The sequence below is a fragment of the Microtus oregoni genome, unplaced genomic scaffold (assembly GCF_018167655.1).
Source record: "Microtus oregoni isolate MIOR12 unplaced genomic scaffold, Mior012 000011F_ref0000422, whole genome shotgun sequence".
NCBI classification, from domain to species: domain Eukaryota; kingdom Metazoa; phylum Chordata; class Mammalia; order Rodentia; family Cricetidae; genus Microtus; species Microtus oregoni.
The window spans coordinates 45,377,471-45,395,720 of NW_024543070.1; the positions used below are offsets into that span (position 1 = coordinate 45,377,471).

Consider the following 18,250-nt stretch of genomic DNA (forward strand, 5'->3'; position numbering starts at 1 on the left):
TCACACATTCGCCCTCCTTCTCTGTTTGCTCTACTGTGTTCTTCCCACTTACTGTTGCTTGCTTCTCAGCTGGATCTTGTTACAAAGCAGTATTATTGTGCTCTAAACTCTTCTGTCAAAAATTACTTGTCTGCATCCCTGTTTCTGTGCACACAAATAATATGTTTAACATTCTACATAAAATATAAAATTTTCTTTATGAAAAATTGAGGTTTTTTTCAAAACTTGAAAGTTGAAGCTTCCACCCTTTCCTTTTTCATTTTATTGTCAGAATCTGTGGATTTGGGGTCAGGTTTACAGGGAGCTATAACAAAGGAAGTGCCCATGTCTATCACACAAATAATCTATTCACAAGATCAGTGGTCTCTATGTCTGATGTGTTCAGAGATACCATTAGGTAGGTGAGGATTAGCATTGATGAGGAGAAAGTCCCTCTTGGGATGGGAACAAATATCTCTTTAAGGAAGAGATACCACTCTTGTAACTGGGTCCTGTGCTCATCTGCCAGCATCATTCTTGTGGTTACAGCTAAAAGATGTTGTCTGAGCTCTGCCCGAGAGGATGACACTGTACTTGGTTCTTGACAGAATATAAAGAAGCCAAATAATTCTACAGATAAAATAGCCTTGTCTAAGTCTGCTCAAGTCACAATTATACCAGCCAAAATTTGTTACAATTTACCATCACTTCAAAAATATATTAGTGATATACATAGTGATAAAGTTATAAGATCATATATTGATCAATGTGGCATTGTGAATGCTTCCATATTAAGCTAAAAGAAGAATCAAGACATAAAATGAGGTATTTTAGTATTTTGTTTACTTATTTTATTTACTGATTTATTAATGAGATGATTCTTTTCATCTCAAAGTTAATATTTCAAGGTTTTTCTTGCCACATTTGAAAAATTGGTGATATCTGGTTACACATAAATTCCATTAGTTCTAAACACGTATTTATTATGCCCAGTTTTCCTTTGTCCATTTCTACAGCTTGTGCTTGACTTATGAGTTATATGTTCAAAAATATGCTTTGGGAAAATTAGTTATGTAGTCTTAGTATGATGCGTGGAAAATAAGTGCAATGAGAGATGCGAGTCTATATGCACTGTCATGGAGTGTCTCCAGAAGGAGCTCGTCCCTTACGTCAGAACCTTGCAGTCATATAAATAAAAGCACTGATAGAAATTGATTCTAATGTCTTGTTTTTTCTCCAAATGGACTTATAGATGAATAACATTGAAGAGCCCTGCTTTGTTCTGAGCAGTTTATACATCCTCTTGTCATTTTACAACTCCACAACAGTGGTTGCCAAACTTCAGGGAGATCAGAGATTTGCATGTGTAATTCTGCCTCCAATTAATTATAAGGCCAGGACCAAACCTTTTATGTTTATGGGATGCTTGCATCCATCTAAGCATTTTCAGTGCTTTGCTTTCTATAAGCTACATTAACAAAAGTCAATACTGAAATCCTACTTGAAAAATTTGGGGACTTTGAGTTGTTTTTTGGTATTAAAAATTTTATTTAAAATTTTTGCGAATACTAAATTTCAAGTTACGTTTGGTGGATTACTAGAATGGATAAGAGAACCTGTTTTTGAGTCCCTTGCTTTTGGGGTTTGACAAGGATAGGTGATTTCAGGTGTCGGGGGAAGAGGGGATTTAGCTGAAATAGCTTTTTTTTTTTTTTTTTTTTTTTTTTTTTTTTTTTTTTTTTTTTTTAGTATGGTTTGAGTCGTATGTCTAACAAACATGGAAAGTAAGTCCTTGGGAGCCTGGTAGGAGGAACATAGCATTTGCATGGTTAGTACTGCTTATATTAAATGTCCTGGAGCCATTAATTAATATATTGTGGAGGGTTATATGAAGATAAATGATACTTTGACTAAAAAGTCCAGCTACATAATAAATTGACCTTCAGGCCTTGATGACTATGCTGAGTCATAGCATCCCCAAAATTAAAAAATACCAACTGCCAAGACCACAGTTATGTTAGGCATGGGCTGATTGGACCCGTACCATCGAGATGTCTTATTTAAGGGGAACATATGGACCATAAAACATTAATATGGTCCTGAAGTAAGAACCAGATGCCTGGTAAAGTTTCACATGAGTCATCCCCAAGTTTAAATGGGCCCGGAGGGAGAAGAGAGGCATAGGTGGGCAGGTTGTTGGTTTCACGGAGGATGGTAGATTAATAGACAAAATGGGGGAGGGGAACAGTCGTATGGACAAGAAAGGTTTATGACAAAATGGTGTATGTAAGATGACGCAGATATATCTATAAAGCATGAATTAAGTAATTGTGTATCAAAGTCATGGTTTAATAAGTGGTATATTGATAAAGAATGTAATGTCCTATATAATTGATAGTTAATACATGCTTATATGTTTGGGGAATATAATTTAATGTATGATATATATAAATATATTAATGTCCTATATAAATTTATGTACAAGAAGTAGTTTAAAAAGAATGTCAGCTTTGGGTGCTGACGGTGGGGGAGGAGTCCTTCCTTCTTGGTGTTCTGAGAAAAAATAATTTTCATTTCTGATTTACAAGACCAGTGTAATGTTTATACTATCAGGACATTTGATCTAGCTTTAGAATGTTGTTTTCAATTATGCCTGTGATTGGTATGAAGATTACAATAATGGCGAGGTAGCTGATTGAGGCTATTTGTCCGAAAATGATAAGTGGGTGTTCAACTGGTTGGCCTCCAATTCATGTGAGGATAAGAAGGTCAGCTAGTAAGATTCAGTATATTGTTTGTGTAATCAGGCAGAAGGTAAATCCTTGTTATTTGAGGTGTGGAGAAAAGGTATGAGCTAAGATAAGGATCGATAGGATTAAAGCTAGGACTCCTCCTGATTTTTGGGGGATGGATCAAAGGATGGCATAGGCAAAGAGAAAATACTATTCTGGTTTAATGTGTGGTGGAGTGTTAAGTAGATTTTCTGGGCTATAATTATCAGGGTCTCCAAGAATATCTGGGAAAAATAAAACCACAATTATGAGAGTTATTAATAGAAGGAGGGCTCCTAGAAAGTCTTCCATTGTGTAATAAGGATGGAATGGGATTTTATCTGCCTCTGAGTTTAGGCCTGATGGGTGGTTGAAATCTGTTTCCTGGAGAAATAGTAGGTGGACAAATATGAGGGCTGTAATGATGAGAGGAAGGATAAGTGCAATGCAAAGAATCATGTAAGAGTGACTTTGTCTACTGAAAATCCACCTCAGATTCATTCTACCAGGGTTGTACTGATGTAAGGAGGTTTGTGATTAGTGTAGCTCCTCACAAAGATACTTGTCCAAATGGGAGAACATAGTCTATGAATGCTGTTGCTATTACGGCAAATACGAGTAAAATTCCTATGTTTCAAGTTTTGATTATATTGTAGGAGCCATAATAAATTCCTCATCCTACGTGGAGGAACAGGCAAATAAAGAATCTAGAGGCTCCGTTTGCATGTAGATAGCGGATTAGTCAGCCGTAGTTAACATCTGGGCAGATGTGAGTGACTGATGAGAATGGGGTTGATGTATCTAATGTGTAGTGTATGGCTAGAATAATCCTGTGAGGATCTGGACAATTAAGCGTAGGCCAAGCAGAGAGCCAAAATTTCATCTTGATGAGATATTTGATGGGGCTGGGAGGTCGATGAATGAGTGATTGATAATTTTAATTAGTGGATTTTTTTTCAGATGATTGTCATTAGGTGTTTCTATAGTTGAATAACAACGATGATTTTTTCATGTCATTGGTCATACTTAAAGTCTATGTAGAAATTATGACAGAATCTATTTATTTTCTAAGTCTATTGATTTTGTTAGGTTGTTTAGGCACTTCTTTGAAGCCTTCTCCTATTTATGGTGGGTTATGTTTAACCGTTAGTAGGTGTTCAGGTTGTTTAACTGTGTTAGGATTTGGGGGGGGGGGTCTTTTTTAGGTCTCTCCTAAAAAAGGAGAGAGAGAGAGAGAGAGAGAGAGAGAGAGAGAGAATGCACATGTTTTACTTTGGCATTTATAGTATTAGAGACCATGCCCAAGTCAGCTGGTACCTTAAAGGCTACTGGCTAAAGGAATTCCTATGGCCCTTTATTATTAATTTTTAAATAAGTAGTACTATATTTTGATGATATATTAATGAGTTAATAGTTTTCATCTTGAAGTAAATAACTAAATGTTTTTTGTCACATTTGCAAGATGTCTCCACTGACGATATCTGGTTGCACAGAAATTCCGCTAATTCTGAATACAATCTATTTTTATTCTGAACAGTTCTCCTTGGTCCATTTATGTAATTTGTGCCTTACCCCATGGATCTGTATATTCAAATACAGGCTCATAGAAAATTAGTTCTGGAGTATTATTACGATCAGTAGAGAAAAAGATGACAATATTTATGAGAGATGCAGGTCTGTACGCACTATTATATGGTTGACCCAGAAGGCAGTTATCCTGTTTGTGAGAATCTTACAGTCATGGAAATAAAAAAAAAAACATTGTAGGAAACTATTCCTGAAGCATTGCTTTTTTTTTTTTTTTTTTTTTAAAGAAGGGACTTGCAGATGTAAAGCACTGACATACTCTGTCTTGCTCTGAGCGGTTTACACACACTCCTCTTCTCATTTTACAGCTCCATGACAGTGGTTCTAAAATGTCAGTGGAGCCAGAACCATCCTAGGGGCTTGAGCAAACTCCAACATCTAGATATAATTCCCCAAGGATATCATTCAGTATGTGTGAGATACACTTCCGAAATGTGTTTTCATAGCAATTCTGAGTGATGATGTCACCACCGACCATGACCTCAGGAGAAAGAATCATTGCATAGATGATAAGTTGCCTCATATGACTAAGCTTACATATGAAGGTGTTCACAGAAGTGAAGGTTGTAGGTAGAGGGGCTGCCAGAAATAGCGTCAATACATGATGTTCCTGCAGTCACTAGAAATGGAAGCTGAGCCACAGATCCATGATTTCATGCCTGACCCAGCCCTCATGATTTGCTTGGCAAACTCAGAGAGCTCATAGCTCCAAGAGAAGCAGACTGTGATCCTTGAGGCCATCTAGGATGACAGTCTAAGTCTCTGAAACAACGTTACGTCCATTTCATAAAGGTCTCTGCTCCCCTAGTGAAACAGTGGAAGAAGAGTATCAAAGTAAACTGTTCTATAAGAGAAAGTAATTCTGAAAAACTCACAAAATTGTAACCAGGAAGACCTATGAAGCAACACTGACATTCATGCAGGGATGACACACTCCTGTACTGACGCAAGTCTTAGCAATGCATAAACCCATGTAAGGAGATTTTGTTCCAACGGTAACGTTAGTGCTCCATAAATGCGTAATATTATGGAGAAACAGAAACATTTGGTTTGAAGGGATTGTGACTAATCAGATGTACAGGAACTTGCTGTAGACAGGTAAAGTTGAAGAGACTTCACCTGGGGCCTAACTGGAAAGAATCCTGATCAGATAGGAAGAGTGCTCAGAGAGAAATAGTGATGATCTGTGCTCTTCTGTTTTATAAAAATTGCTTTTAGAAAAGAGAGGATACATGGATGGAGACAGTGTTAGCAGACACTTGAAACTTTGATTCAACTAGGGCCATGTCTTACTTAGTATATTTTGAGAATAATAAATGTTTCAATAATTTATGGACATAATGATATATTACTCTCTCTGACTTAAATATCTCTCACTTTGGACAGAGGAAGAAATATGATGAGAGATATCTAATGCTAAAAGCCTTTTGAAAAGCAGTATGAATACCAACTACTATAGAAGTGTCTGAAAATAAATACATTTATTGAAAGAATTTAAAAGAAATAAACATATAATGAGGGATACAATATTGCAAATAGACTTTAAAGGTATGAAAATAAGTCCCTAGTGCTAAGAATGGAGTGCATCTTCTTAAATATTGGTCAGGATATATGACTCCATTGCTGAAGGCTTCTTATGGTGTAGAATACAGAGAAAGATGGTTCTTCATTAGTAGTTTCCTCGCTACTGGGTAGCAGTCATAATGCTTGAAGGTGCTGTGCATGCTATATAAGGAGAGAGCCATCATTAATATCACTATGATATAAAATCTAAGATATACAAGAATCCCCCTATAAAATGTGAGGAACAGTCACACAACTATTATGGTAGTAGACAGCTACATTTTGTTGGACAAAAGGGCCATTCTGTGAGATGGATCCCACACCTGATACTATAAGTGAGAAACGTTGATACAAGGTAGATGACAGGCCCAAGGGGAAAACATACCACTATTATTCTGCTAAAAGACAACAGTAACAGAAGAGTCCTAAGGTCATATTGTCACATCCATAGGCCATTGATCGATCCTTGTTAGAAAAGATTCTTGCTGTCGAAGGCAATTAACACAGAAATCCTCAACTGGACAATATAAAGAGACCGGACTACTTCAGAATGAGTGGCCTTGAATGGATGTGTTTATCACACCCCTTCCTCCTATGCTCAGGGATTTATGTGGAAGAGAGGGTGGGGAGATTGTCAGAGCTGGACATGATTTTTAAGGAAAGAACATTTTTCAGACACAACTGGCCTGAAGTACTTATGAATGAACTCCAAGACTGTGATAACACGCTCAACACCAACACAAGCTCAAGCGGACAAAATCCCAATATGAAGAAGAGGAAATGAGCACAATACCCCACCAATAGTGAGAAAGCTATTTTAAAATTCTAGCTGTCTGGAGCAGGACAGTCAGATTTGCCCAAAGATTTGACACTTGGTGTTCCACATAAAACCCAAGGCATACCTCATCCTCAGGAAAGGCTGTGGAAACAAATTGATTATCACATTTTGTAGTAGCTGTTTTCCTTTTCTTTTTTAAGAGATAAAAAGAACATGAAGTTGGGTGGGCAGGGTGAAGGGCATCTGGGAGAAGTTGGAGGTGGAAAAGAAAATGATTCCTAATGATATTCTGCTATACTTGTAGATCAGAGCCTAACATAAACATCACTGGAGAGGCTTCATCTATCTAGAAGATGATAAAAGCAGATGCAGAGACCCACAGCCAACCATTAGGAAGAGCTAGAGGAATTCCATGAAATAGAGGGAGAAAGGATTGTAGAAACCAAAAGGGTCAAGAACACTAGGAGAAGTCTACTCACACAATTAACTAACCAAGGCTCATAGGGGCTTGCAGAGACTGAAGCGACAACCAGGGAACCTATATAGGTCTGACCTAGATCCTCTGCATATGTGTTATGGTGTATGGCTGGGTGTTCTTGTAGGGTTCCTAACAGTAGGAGTAAGGACTGTCTTTGAGTCTTTTGCCTGCACCTGACACCCTTTCCCTTCTACTGGATTGCCTCGTCCAGCCTTGACACGAGGGTATGTGTCTCGTCTTACTTATTGTAACTTGTTATGCTGTGTTCACTTTATATCCCTGGGAGGCCTGCCCTTTTCTGACAGGAAACAGAGGAGTAGATCTGGGAGAGAAGGGAGTTGAGGGGTAAGTAGTTGGGAGGAGAGGAGGATGAGGAAACTGCAGTCAGGATGTAATGTATGAGAGAAGATTAAAATTAATTAAGTAAATAAATAAAAAATGAATTAAAATAAATCAAACAAATGGAAGCTAAATATAGCATAGAAGACTCTGGGTGAGAAGTAAGAACTGATGTCTCTACTTGGTGTTTTTCAAATTCCCTAAAATAGTCTGATGTGCTCCTCAAAAAATATTCTCTGTTTCTGCTACATTTAGCAACTTATTGATTGGTCTTGGATTTTATGTGCATTAGGAAGAGAGGGGTATAGAGTTCATACATAGCACATATTTCTCCCCTGATCTGAGGAAGCCACAAATGCAATAATCAATGGATAAATCAAATAATATAAAACTCTGTTTCGTATGACATAATACAACCTGAGAAAATAAGGAAAATGTGATAGTCATTATTTTGAGATATTTTACCTCTTGTTTGTTCCATATTTTAATACTGGTGAAAAGACAGTACCTTCCACCAGGCCTCTTATAAGGAAAAAGATTCAACCAAAAACACTAGCCAAATAGCTATACAGACAGAAAGGGTGTGTGCTAAGGCAGGGGATGGACAGTACAGTATTCTTATTTAGTGTTCAGAGCTATCTTTACAGTAAGTCCTAAGTAACTCCCAGGGCTTGTTGCAAAACAGTGTGGCTGCCTCTAAGGCCAGCAAAATATGTCCTGAAAACTGATAAATATAGGAACTTCCAGTTGATGTCTGTGTTGCCATCATCAAGAGTGAAAGATAAGACGGTGCCTCTAGGTGGTGGTTCAGTTTAGTTTCCGAAAGAAAAGGCAGAGTTTCAAGAGACCCCTCACAGCAGGCCATTGGCTTTCCCACTTAGTGCTCAGCCTTACACAGGACTTTCTTCTTGAGGAGTCACTATCTCCTAAAGATTCTAGTGAGATGCAGCTGTGTTCTACCCTGACAGAGGGAAACAGGGTATCTCAGGGTCTGTGTTCTCATAAGATTGAACCATCCAGAGGTTGGATCAACCGTAGCTGTGAACTATCCACAAAACAGAATATAACAACTAAGTCGAAGCCAAGGATGGAAACCAAACCTTCCATTCTAAAGTGCTAGTATGAAATACAGCACAGCTTTGCCAGGAAATATAGTCATCAAGAAAAATACCAGGTATAATATGATGCAAAGTCTGTAGTATGGCTGGCTAATATTCTCTGACAAGGTCAGCAAAATCAGGTTTTCAAAATCCACAGAGGAAGCCCAAACTCATCCCTGAGGGAGAGTCCTAGATTATATCTCAGAAAGAGCCTGAAGTCAGAGTTCTTGGAGGCTTAAACTCGTCATCAACACAACCAATCAAAAAGAGGACATGATTGAGAGGCAGAGCCAACTGTCTAAATGTTTGGGATTTAAAGCCCGAGAGGGGTGTTGCTGAACCAGGTCCTGGGACTTCAGCAACATTTGAAGAGTTCAGTCTGTGGAGTGAACTGAGGCAGCGGCAGTTCCCACAGGTGAGTCCCTGACTCTTCCGAGGCAGAATCCTAACTTGTCCTGGAGGGGCCTGGGAGAGACTCCATGGGGAATCAGGAAGATCCCCAGGGAGAACACATTCTAAGGCTTGGCATACATGCTGTGAGTAGGGAGGGGAGGGCGGAGGGAAGGCAGAGGAGAATCCCATGTTCTTTCCTCTAGCTCCAGGTTTGCAGAGTATCCACTAAGTACAAGTCTGAGTGTTTCCACAGAGAGTGACAGCAGATGCCATGCACACCGGTAACCGTCAAATGTCATGTCCTGGAAAATATAGATGGTCTCTTGCACATGACCCCTGGGTGTATCTGTTTTCAGTGCATGTGCAGATGAGGCAGTCATAGAGTGAGAGGTGCCATGTCCCTATGCAGGCAGTTTCTTTAGAGACCCAGAAAGTCCTGAGCATGAATTGTCATAAGGGTTTCCTATTGTACTCCACATCTACACTTGGATCTGGTTTCCTTGCTTTCTTCCTCCTCCTCCTCCTCTTTCTCCTCCTCCTCCTCCTTCTCCCTCTCTTTCTCTCTCTCCTTGTTTTTCCCCAGGGTAGCCCTGGCTATTCTGGAACTCCTTCTGTAGACCAGGCTGGCCTTGAACTCACAAACATTAGCCTGCCTCTATCTCTGGAGTCCTGAGATTAACCACCACTGATTGGCCCATTAACTCTAGCTTCTTATTGGCTAACTCTTACATCTTAATTTAACCCATTTCTAGTAATCTGTGTATCAACACGCGACAGTGGCTTACAGGCTAAAGTTTCAGCATGTCTGTCTCCGGGGGATGTCTGACTCTGGAGGCTCCATGGCATCTCTCTGACTCTGCCTTCTTCCTCCCAGCATTCAGTCCAGTTTCCCCTGCCTACCTAAGTTCTGCCCTATCAACAGGCCAAGGCAGTTTCTTTATTCATTAATGGTAATCACAGCACACAGAGGGGACTCCCACATCATCTGAGTAGTTGGTAGGGCCTCTGAAGTTATTATTTGAAGTTCTGACCAGAATGTTGTAAGAAGGTGCACCAATTAAGCTAACCAAGCTGGAATCATCTTGAGCAGCTGGTACCCAAAACTGATCTTAAAATAGCACTATCAGCATCATGGCATCATATCAACCAGGTTGTCGTTGTTGTGGGGCCCCATATTTTTTCTGGAAACTTTTAAAGACTACTGCAGGAAAATTTATTGTTCATTGTGGAAAACATTATTCATATAGACATATATTCAGTGAAAGGTACAATAGAGCCAATAATAGGTATAGACATCAGATATAGTCGATTATAATAAAGTAGTCCCACACTAGCTCAAAATGGAGTATAATAGAGGTCTCTTTGTTTAGGGATAGACTCACAGATCAGCAGTCCTCTCCTTGAGCAGGGAACAGGAACTGAATCCAGCAGCCAAGGGGCTGCACATGTTTCTACATCTGTATATATAGTACATGTGGCCACGCCCGGAGTGAGCCAGTATCTTAAAGGCAGGCTATTGATTGAAGGCATTCCCACAGCAAAGTTTGCCTGATAGAAATCTCCTTAGCTTCTGTTCCTCACTATGTATGGAGATCTCGATGAAATAATAAGGTGCAGCAGAACTTAAGTTTTCATTGCTAGAATTCTGAGCTCATGCTCTTCACTCTGTCACTGGATCCCACAACATCAGCAGCTGAAGACATTTTATAAATGTTTGTGTAGTCAGGTCTTAATATCTCTCCCCTCTCCAGGTGCATTAGTCATGATGTCCATACTCTTCCTGGTCATCCTGTGTTTGGGAGTGCCCTCAGTTGTTCCAACACTTGATCCCACATTGGATACTGAATGGCAAATGTGGAAGATGGAATATGAAAGATCATACAGCCTGGTTAGTACCCTAAGAACTCTTCAGAAGAACCTCAGAGCACATTGCAATTGCTGCTGCAACTGTCCAGGAAAAATAGAAGTCATAGATCCCCCCTTACTCCCCCACACTACTGAGAGATTACATAATCATGATCCTTGTGAGCACAGGGTAGCCAGAGTCCCCTTTCCTCAGTATGTGGAGAATGCGTGGTTCTAGTGTCCGAGGCTAGCTCTCCTAGGCCTCTCATTAGCAGCAGCAGCAAGTCCACAAGGTCAGCTCATGCAGGAGTTTAATTAGAAAGAAATGTCACCCATTATGTTCTCATCCAGGAGGAAGAAGCACAAAGGAGAGCAGTATGGGAAAAAAACTTGAAATTTATTAAACATCACAATGGGGAGAATGCCCTGGGGAAGAATGACTACACCATGAAAATGAACGCCTTTGGTGACATGGTGAGCATGACATGCATTACTTCACACTGTGTGTTCTATTGAGTGCTTTACACGGAGTCTTTTCTTGTCTAATCATTTATGTACTTTCCCATGAAGACCGATGAAGAATTCAAGAACATGTTGGTTGAATTCCCAGTTCGAACTCATAACAAGGGGAAGAGCATCTGGAAACGTGATGTTGGTGATGTGGTTTTCCCCAAATTTGTGGACTGGCGAAAGAAAGGCTATGTGACCCCTGTGAGAAAGCAGGTATGGCCATGCCATGTGCCCGTCTGCTTAAAGCACGTTAGAGAGAAAAAGGACCTGGTGTTTTATACACATTGAGTGTGAAGAGAGGAGCAATACATTTTTAAATAATATCCTTTCTTCTTTGAATGCTTCATACACTTTTATAAGTATATTAATCCTAGAAAAGCATCACACCCTCTCTCTCTTAAACTCCATCACTCTTTCTGTAGAACTCATGCCCTGTTATTGCCATTAATAACCCATGAAAACAATTTGTCTTGTTCAAATCCGACACGACCGCGACAGGAACAGACTTCTAGGAGTCAGGTCCTTTAGGGGATTGATTATCCTTGCCCAGTCATCTATCAACTGCTTTTAAATAATTTTCAAAGAGTGGAAATTTGTCTGAGTTCTTTCTGTGATTGGCATTTGTTTGCGGATGACAATCTTTTCTTCCCTACTCAGGGCAACTGCAGTTCTTGCTGGGCATTTTCTGCAATTGGTGCCATAGAAGCACAGGTAATCTGGAAAATAGGCAAGCTCACCCCTCTGAGTGTGCAGAACCTGGTGGACTGTTCTAAACCTCAAGGCAACAATGGCTGTCTTTCGGGTGATACATACAATGCCTTCCAGTATGTTTTGCACAATGGAGGTCTGGAGGCTGAAGCAACTTATCCATATGAAGGCAAAGTAAGTGGACCTTCTATGTTGTAATTTTAACTTACTTTGGAGTGTGGGATATTTGTAGAGAAAATCCACTGCCTTCAGAACTCAAATTATTTGGTAGAATCTCACTGTACAACATCAGTTCTGTCATTAGAGTGTCTACATTTGCATAGCTTCCTGGTGAAATGATTTCAGTGCAACTCTCTTTGCTTCTGTGCACATGACGAATATTCAAGCTATTGTACATATTATACAGATTTCTCCACCATTAAAATATCTGATGGATAGGAAGACCAACTGGTTGTTATTGAAGACATGTAAACTAATTTTCAGCTCTAAATCTCACAGCATTTCTCTTCCTGGGATTATTTACAATAGCCCAGATTAGAGTGTGCTCAGCTGCAAAGTGCAGAGTGTGATGGTTTGGGCTCTTGTTCCCAAGAAGGTGTCTGGAAGTAACTGACTATCTTACCTCTTTATATTTTAAAGGAAGGACCATGCAGGTATAATCCAAAGAATTCTGTTGCTGATATCACAGGATTTGTGTCCCTCCCAGAAAGTGAGGATATCCTAAAGATTGCTGTAGCAACGATTGGGCCCATCTCTGTTGGAATTGATGCTTCTCATAATTCATTCAGGTTCTATGAGAAAGGTATACACATTTTCTTCTAGATAAGATAAACATTATGACATCCCTATGCCACAATGTGTTCTTAGATTGGTATTTATGTATAAATGTGATGTGAATAGTTGGTTTTCTGGGATTTTATTTCTCTCTGTATCATAGACTTGAGTGCAGTTTTTCACCTGATGTGACCACCACATGCAAGTTAATGTGCTATAATTAATAACATTTATTGGTTGGGTAATTTTTCAACTCTCCTCCATTTCATGGAAGTTTTAGGTATTTATAGAAATTGATTGTCTGAAATTAAAATAAAACAGATCTTGAATTAAGTAATTTATCTTGTATGAATTTAGTGTGGCATGAGATTTTTATAATAAAAAGTGCAAAATTCCAAGGAGCCATCTCATATGCAAGTAGACAAATGAGTATCAGCAATTTTATGCTGTTTGGGATTGCTCCCCCTTTCTGTGAAACTCTCCTTACAGTGCTAGTCTTGGTAATAATTAATCGAGCTCTTTATTGTAGTTTCCATCATTTCAGAGAACTCTGAAAATATCTCCTACTGTTAGTGGTAGGACTCACTGTCCCGTGTTCTCTGCATCTCACATCAGTTCCCACTTTATTTCTCAGGTATTTACCATGAGCCAAACTGCAGCAGTAGTTCAACGAGTCATGGAGTGCTGGTGGTTGGCTATGGATTTAAGGGAAATGAAACAGATGGTAAAAAATACTGGACGATCAAGAACAGGTATAAATTGCCAAAAATGTGTATTTTAAATTTCAGGGACTTGAGAAATAGTTCAGTGCTTAAAAGCACTGGCTCTATTTCCACGGGGTTCATAAACGAGTTGCACACTGCAGTCAGTAGTTAGAATCACAGCATAAAACTTTATCCCATTTAAGTTGAACAATGTCTGTTCTTGTCTTCCCATGTACATTCATGAGGTTTGTGTCCATGTGTGAATGTTTGCATATCTGTGGATACATGTGTATGCAAGTGCACATGTGTAGAGGTCTGATGTTAACATCAGATTTTTCTCAATTTATGCAGTTTCTATATTGTAGCAGTGTGTCTCACTGACCTACGAGTTCACTGTCTAGTCTGGCTAGCCAGCTTGGTCTAAGTATGTTCTGCCATCATTTCCTGGGGATCTGAGTTACAGGCACAATAAAATGCTCATTGCTTTTCTAAAATCTGACACATTTCTTAATTTTGAACCAGATGGGGGTAGACAATCATTCTGACTATTCTCTACTGTGGTGTTTACAGTCCTGTTTTTGGTGCCTCTTGGTGCTCAGGAGTAGACCCTCTACCTTTTCTGATCCTTCTGTTAGGTTGGTCTCTGGTATATATATATATATATATATATATATATATATATATATATATATATATATATAATGTAATGTGTATATATTATATAATAAATACAACATGCAATGATTTTTCCACTAAATGAAAAACATTATTTTTTTTTCAGCTGGGGTACAAAATGGGGCAAGGGGGGCTACATGAAAATTGCCAAAGACCGGAACAATCATTGTGGAATTGCTTCATATGCCCACTACCCCACTGTGTGAGCAGCCTGATGATGTCACAAGGAAGCAGTTGGTGGAAGACAACATTTACAGATGAGTGCTATTTGCTTCTTGGTGATCACCCTTTGATGGGTATTTTCAAGAACTGTTTCCTTGAAAAACTTCATCGTCATATGAATTTTGGGACCTTTCAACTGTTTGGCATTATGGCCACTTTTGCTCTAACCAATGTATGTTTATGATTCCTGTAGAAACTTAGTATTAGTTTTAAAGATTGTGCAAATAAAAATCATTTAAACAGTAAAAAACTTTAAATATATTTTCTGGGTTCTTTCTCTTTTTTTCAGTGACTTTTTGTGATCAAACTTGCAATTCAATATGAACTCAAAACTGAGTGTTATTCTGGTGTTCATAGGATAATGTGAGTGGATCTACTGTGAGAGATGGTAGTCAACCAGTGGTTGTGGTTTGCTTATAGAGTTCTAGTTAGCCTCCAGAATTCCAGTCCTGAAAAGCTATATGATAATTTTTGGATTTGATATTTTTAGCTAACACAAATTCATCCAATCCCAATTCTTGGCCCATTTGTGCAGTGCCATTGACCCCATGTGCTCCTCAAATGCACAATGCTGGGCTGTGACTCTACCTTGTCATGACTTCAAGCCTGTCCTAGCTTCCTCTAGAGCCAAGAAACCATACTACAGCACGCACTGATAAAAGTAACATAGCTGCAGCACAAGATAAGGACCTTAAAATAGACTGTATAAGCCGGGCGGTGGTGGCACACGCCTTTAATCCCAGCACTCGGGAGGCAGAGGCAGGCGGATCTCTGTGAGTTCGAGACCAGCCTGGTCTACAAGAGCTAGTTCCAGGACAGGCTCCAAAGCCACAGAGAAACCCTGTCTTGAAAAACCAAAAAAAAAAAAAAATAGACTGTATAAGTATCATAGGATTCTTTACAAGATAAAAGAAGAAATCAATGCTGACAGACAGAGTGAAAGGAAATGAACAAAATAATTCAAGGTCTAAGAGCAGAAATAGAATCCATAAAGAAAACAAACTGAGGGAATTCTGGCAATGAAAAATTTTAGAATTCAAGCACAAACCTTTGAGTCAAAACTCAACAAGAGTATAAGAGTTGAAAGAAAGATTCTTAAGGAACTGAAAACAAGATAGAAACAATAAATACCCTAGTAAAGGAAAATAATAAATTAATAAAATTCCAAACACAAATCATCCAGGGAATGTGTGACACTATGGAAAGACCAAACCTTAGAAGAATAAGAATACAAAAAGGAGAATAAACACAGGTAAAAGACAAAGAAAATATTTTCAACAAAATCAGAGAGAAAATTTTATAACCTAAAGGATGAGGTGCCTCTAGAGGTACAATGTACAGGAATCACAGACCACCACAAAGACAAATTCCCTCCCCCCCAAAAAAAAGGCAAAATCCCCTCAACAATGACAATAAAAATACTATGTATACAGAATAAATATAAAATACGAAAGACTGCAATGGGAAAGACAAGTAATATATGAAGACAGGACTATTAAAATAGCCCCTGACTTCTCAATGGAGACTATAAAAGACAAAAAGCCCAGGGCAGATATTCTACAAACTTGAAGAGACCTCTGATGCCAGCCCAGACTAATATATCCCAGAAAACATTCAATAATGATAGATGGAGAAAGAAAGGCATTTTATAATCATTTCTAATTTAGCCATTATCTATTTTAAAATACTGCCCTATGGAAGGCACTAGAAGAAAAACTTCTACCTTCAGAGGTTAAAAACATACATGATAAAACAAAGAATAGGTATCCCCCAAGACTAACAGATAAAATTGGGGGGGGGTACCCAGATAACAAAACTATAGGAATAAAAAAAAACACTATTCATTGATAACCTTCCACATTAATGGTCTCAATCCCCACCCTTAAAGAAACCAACTAACAGAATGAATGCAAAAATAGAATCTAACCTTATGCTGCATCCAAGAGCCATATCAAAGATAGATATCACCTCAGAGTAAAAGAATGGAAAAATATATTCCAAGCAAATGGACCTAAAAAGCCAGTTGTTATATCCAGTTAATATTCGTCAAGCAAAACTGATCTGAAAAGATAGAGAAGGACACTTCATACTCATCAAAGGAAAAGTCCATTTGAACTTTTAGGATCTATGCACCAAACAGTGGGGCAGGAAAGTGCATAAAGAGACTACTACTACTTAAAACACACATTGATCCTGACACACTGATAGAGGGAGACTACAATGTCTCACTCTAGACCATAAGAAGGTCATCCAGAAAAAACTATACAGAAATGCTAGAACTAAGAGACAATATAAACCAAATGGACTTAATAGGTATATATAGAACATTTCACCCAAACACAAAAGAATATACCTTCTCTACACATCATGGAACTGTATCCAAAACTGACCACCACATCACTAAAAATAAAGCAAATCTCAAGAGGTACACACACCAAAATAAATAAATAAAAATAAATAGATAGATAGATAGATAGATAGATAGATGATAGAATAACAGCTTCTGTAAGGCAAGGGACATTGTCAATAGAATAAAATAGCGGTCTTCAGAAGAATGGGAAAAAAATTCTCATCAACCCCACATCCAATAGAGGTCTGGTCTGCAAAATGCTTAAAGAGTTCAAGAAACCATACATCAAAAAATCAAATAATCCAGTTAAAACTAGGGTACAGACCTCTACAGAGAATTTTCAACGAAGGAATCTCAAATAGCCAAGAAACAAATTAAAGAAATTAAAGAAATGCTCAGCATCCTTAGCCATCAGGGAAACGGAAACCAAACTGACTCTCAGGTGATCAATTTTAACAGACCGAGAACCTCTAATGAAATAGAAACAATTAAAAGTCTATCAACCACTTTTTTTGTTCATGGTCTCTAGCGTAGTGACAGAAGTCAAAGTAGAACAGAAATTGGAAGCAAGAAAAGGGCTGTTGCTGTGATAGACCTGAGTGTGTTGTTTTGGAGAATTGTGGTGACATTTAGAACCTTTAGATGCCAATGAGTTTTCAGAGCTTAGGGTGATATTTAGTGTTTTATAAAGATTATGGGGCAATCTAGAGGTGAGAAATGATGCTGTCCAGTGTTGTTAGTATCCCTGTTTTCACCTGGGTGTGAGGCAATGAGTGAAGGAGTGTTTAAATAGTATGAATATTGTGTCTAGGAAGGAATATAAATAGCCCTAATATAAGTCTGGGCATTTTGGCTCCATAAGTGTAAAGAATATAACTTAAAAAGCGTTTTTTTTTTAATTTAGTAAAAATGTTGCATTACTAGAAATAATGTAGTACCTGTGAGATAGAAGTTTGCACCAGGCAGATCTTGTAAGAGGTAGGCATCATGAACAAGCTACAGACAGGCTACGAGGCAGCTCAAATATGTGCCAAGCCCAGGGTATACTTATGATATGTTAATGATCGAAATTCAAGAGGAGGAAGAAGAAACTGTAATCAGGATGTAATGTTTGAGAGAAGAATAACAGAAAAATTAATTAATTTCGAAAAGAATTTACAGGAAGCTGTACTACAGAGTCCAGTACCCAATCATCTTGTGAATGAAGAATCCTTAAGAGATGGCCAAAATTGTTGGGTTTATGTGGGTGGCTTTATCCTAAATCTCAAGATAGAATCAGAGAAAACATTGGTTATATTTTGAATAATGACTGTTGGCAAGAAACACTCATTTTGACTACAAGGTCAAAAACCGTATTTTTTTTTTAATTCCAACTTAGTGGGAAAGCCTTGGATCCCACTCCTGGAGAACATGCGGCATTTAAGTTGCTCATTCATGAATTTGCCTTCTTTCTCCACTTGCTATCTTTTGTTCT

General features: G+C 38.5%; 1 protein-coding gene across 1 annotated transcript; it reads left to right on the forward strand.

Moving 5' to 3' along the window:
• Positions 1 to 10,750: 10,750 nt before the first annotated feature.
• LOC121453462 (cathepsin R-like) lies at positions 10,751 to 14,410 on the forward strand. Its single transcript, XM_041660263.1, has 7 exons — positions 10,751 to 10,876; positions 11,185 to 11,307; positions 11,404 to 11,556; positions 12,001 to 12,225; positions 12,691 to 12,853; positions 13,460 to 13,577; positions 14,311 to 14,410. The coding sequence occupies exons 1-7, from the start codon at positions 10,751 to 10,753 to the stop codon at positions 14,408 to 14,410; spliced, it is 1,008 nt and encodes a 335-aa protein (XP_041516197.1).
• Positions 14,411 to 18,250: the final 3,840 nt, after the last annotated feature.